Source organism: Charadrius vociferus, unplaced genomic scaffold (assembly GCF_000708025.1).
Source record: "Charadrius vociferus isolate BGI_N301 unplaced genomic scaffold, ASM70802v2 scaffold489, whole genome shotgun sequence".
Taxonomy (NCBI): domain Eukaryota; kingdom Metazoa; phylum Chordata; class Aves; order Charadriiformes; family Charadriidae; genus Charadrius; species Charadrius vociferus.
The window spans coordinates 85991-87792 of NW_009650077.1; the positions used below are offsets into that span (position 1 = coordinate 85991).

The 1802-nt window shown below is 53.9% G+C and overlaps 1 protein-coding gene across 1 annotated transcript in view; it reads left to right on the forward strand.

The window, feature by feature from the left end:
• Nucleotides 1–1452: 1452 nt before the first annotated feature.
• MEF2D (myocyte enhancer factor 2D) overlaps nucleotides 1453–1802 on the forward strand; it is a 39467-nt gene continuing 39117 nt past the window's right edge. The window contains 1 exon segment of the mRNA XM_009892069.1: nucleotides 1453–1512. Within this exon segment, the coding sequence (XP_009890371.1) occupies nucleotides 1459–1512 (54 nt within the window). The 5' untranslated portion in view covers nucleotides 1453–1458.

The window sequence follows — 1802 nt, forward strand, 5'->3', positions numbered from 1 at the left end:
TGGCTGGGGGTGAATTTGGGGTGAGGAGAGGGGAGAAAAAGCTTTTTTTTTGTTGGTTTTTTGTTGTTGTTGTTGTTTTCTCCATGCTTTTTGTAACAAGAGGGAGGGCTGGGGGCTGCCAAGTCGAGGCAGATAGGAAGCTATTTTTGGGACCGGCTTTTCCCTCTGCCCGGGTATTGGCACGGGGCACCCTCGCCTTAAATGCAACGTTGTCGCTGCTTTTAATCTGGCCACAGAACCGGGAGAAAAACAGACCTGCGGAAAAATGAGCTGGATGGCTTTTCTCCCCCTTTGTACCACCCCCCATCGCCCCCGGGAGGAGCGATCCCCCCCGAGACGATCCGCGTACCCCCCAGGTGGATGGAAACACCTGGCGTGGGGCTGTTGTTGAGCGCAGTCGAAGCCCGGACTGTCTCAGCTTCCTTCGGAGTCCTTCCTCCCCTCGCCCAGAAAAATTAGGTTTCTGTGCCTGATTGTAGGGGCTTTTTTAAAGTAATCAAATAAAGACATTTTAAAATTCCAAATTGAAGATTAATGCAGAAATCGGAGACGGATTTAAATTGCCCGAGCTAATCACCAGCCACTCGACTGCTTATGACTTTATTAAGAGAAAAAAAAAGAAGAAGGAAAAAAAAAAAAAAAAAGTCTGGAGTGTCACGGAGGAATAATGATTCACGGGCTCCTTTGCTGCCGTCTCCTCCCCCTCGATGAGCAGCGCCGTGCCCGGCCCACACGTGTCCTGCGGCGCGGGCGGTTTTTGGGCTCCATCCATGGGGGTTTTTCGAGACCAGGTTGGATAGCTAAGAATTTTTTGGGTGCTGAGGGTGGTGAGACACTGGCCCAGGTTGCCCAGAGAGGTGGTGGATGCCCCATCCCCGGGAACATTCCAGGTCAGGTTGGACCAGGAGCAGCCTGATCTGGTTGGAGGTGTCCCTGCTCATGGACTAGATGGCCATGAAAGTCCCTTCCAACCCAAACCGGTCCATCATTCGATGATTCTAAACCACTTTGCAGCCCTCCTGGCCCCGGAGCTGAGCGGGAGGATGGAGCGGAGTCCTCCCCTGGGCTGGGGGGTGGGAGCCGTGGCGGCGGTGGGGACGGTGCCGGGAGGGTGCCGCGTCCTGGATGAGATTTGGGGACAGACGATCTCACTCCTGTCTCTCTCCTCCCGCAGGTTCCTGAGCAGCCGCTGACGGCTCAGCCCCGCTGGATCCGGCCACGCTGGAGGATACCATGAACTGAGCAAGGAGCGGCGCAAAAAACCCCCCCCCCCTTTTTTTTTTTAAATTTTGTTTTGTTTTGGATTTTTTTGTTTTGTTTTTCACCCGTAAAAGAAAAAAAAAAAAAGGTCCCTCCTTCCCCCCCTTGCTTTTTAATGAAAGCGTTTTAAAAGGGGGTTGTTTTTCCCCTCTCCTGAAACCGAAGTCGTGCCGGGTGCGGTGAAGATTTCCGGAGAAGATGGGGAGAAAAAAGATCCAGATCCAGCGGATCACGGACGAGCGCAATCGGCAGGTCGGTGTGCTTCCCCTTCGCCGCCCCGCTCCCTCCTCGCCCGCTCTCCCTCCGTCGGGTATTTCTCAAAATCCTCCTTCAAAACGACCCATTTCCATCCCGTTTTGGGCCAACCAGTGCTTTTTTTATTTTTTTTATTTTTTTTTTTTCTTACCCCCCAGTCCATAAAATAAGCAGATGGGCGAAACTCGGCACCGGGGGCCAGATTCAGGCGGATACCCAAAACCAGGCAAACGGCCCCGTTTTGCCGTGGCGGGGGGCCCCAGGCCCCCCCCCGGCATTGCTCCCCG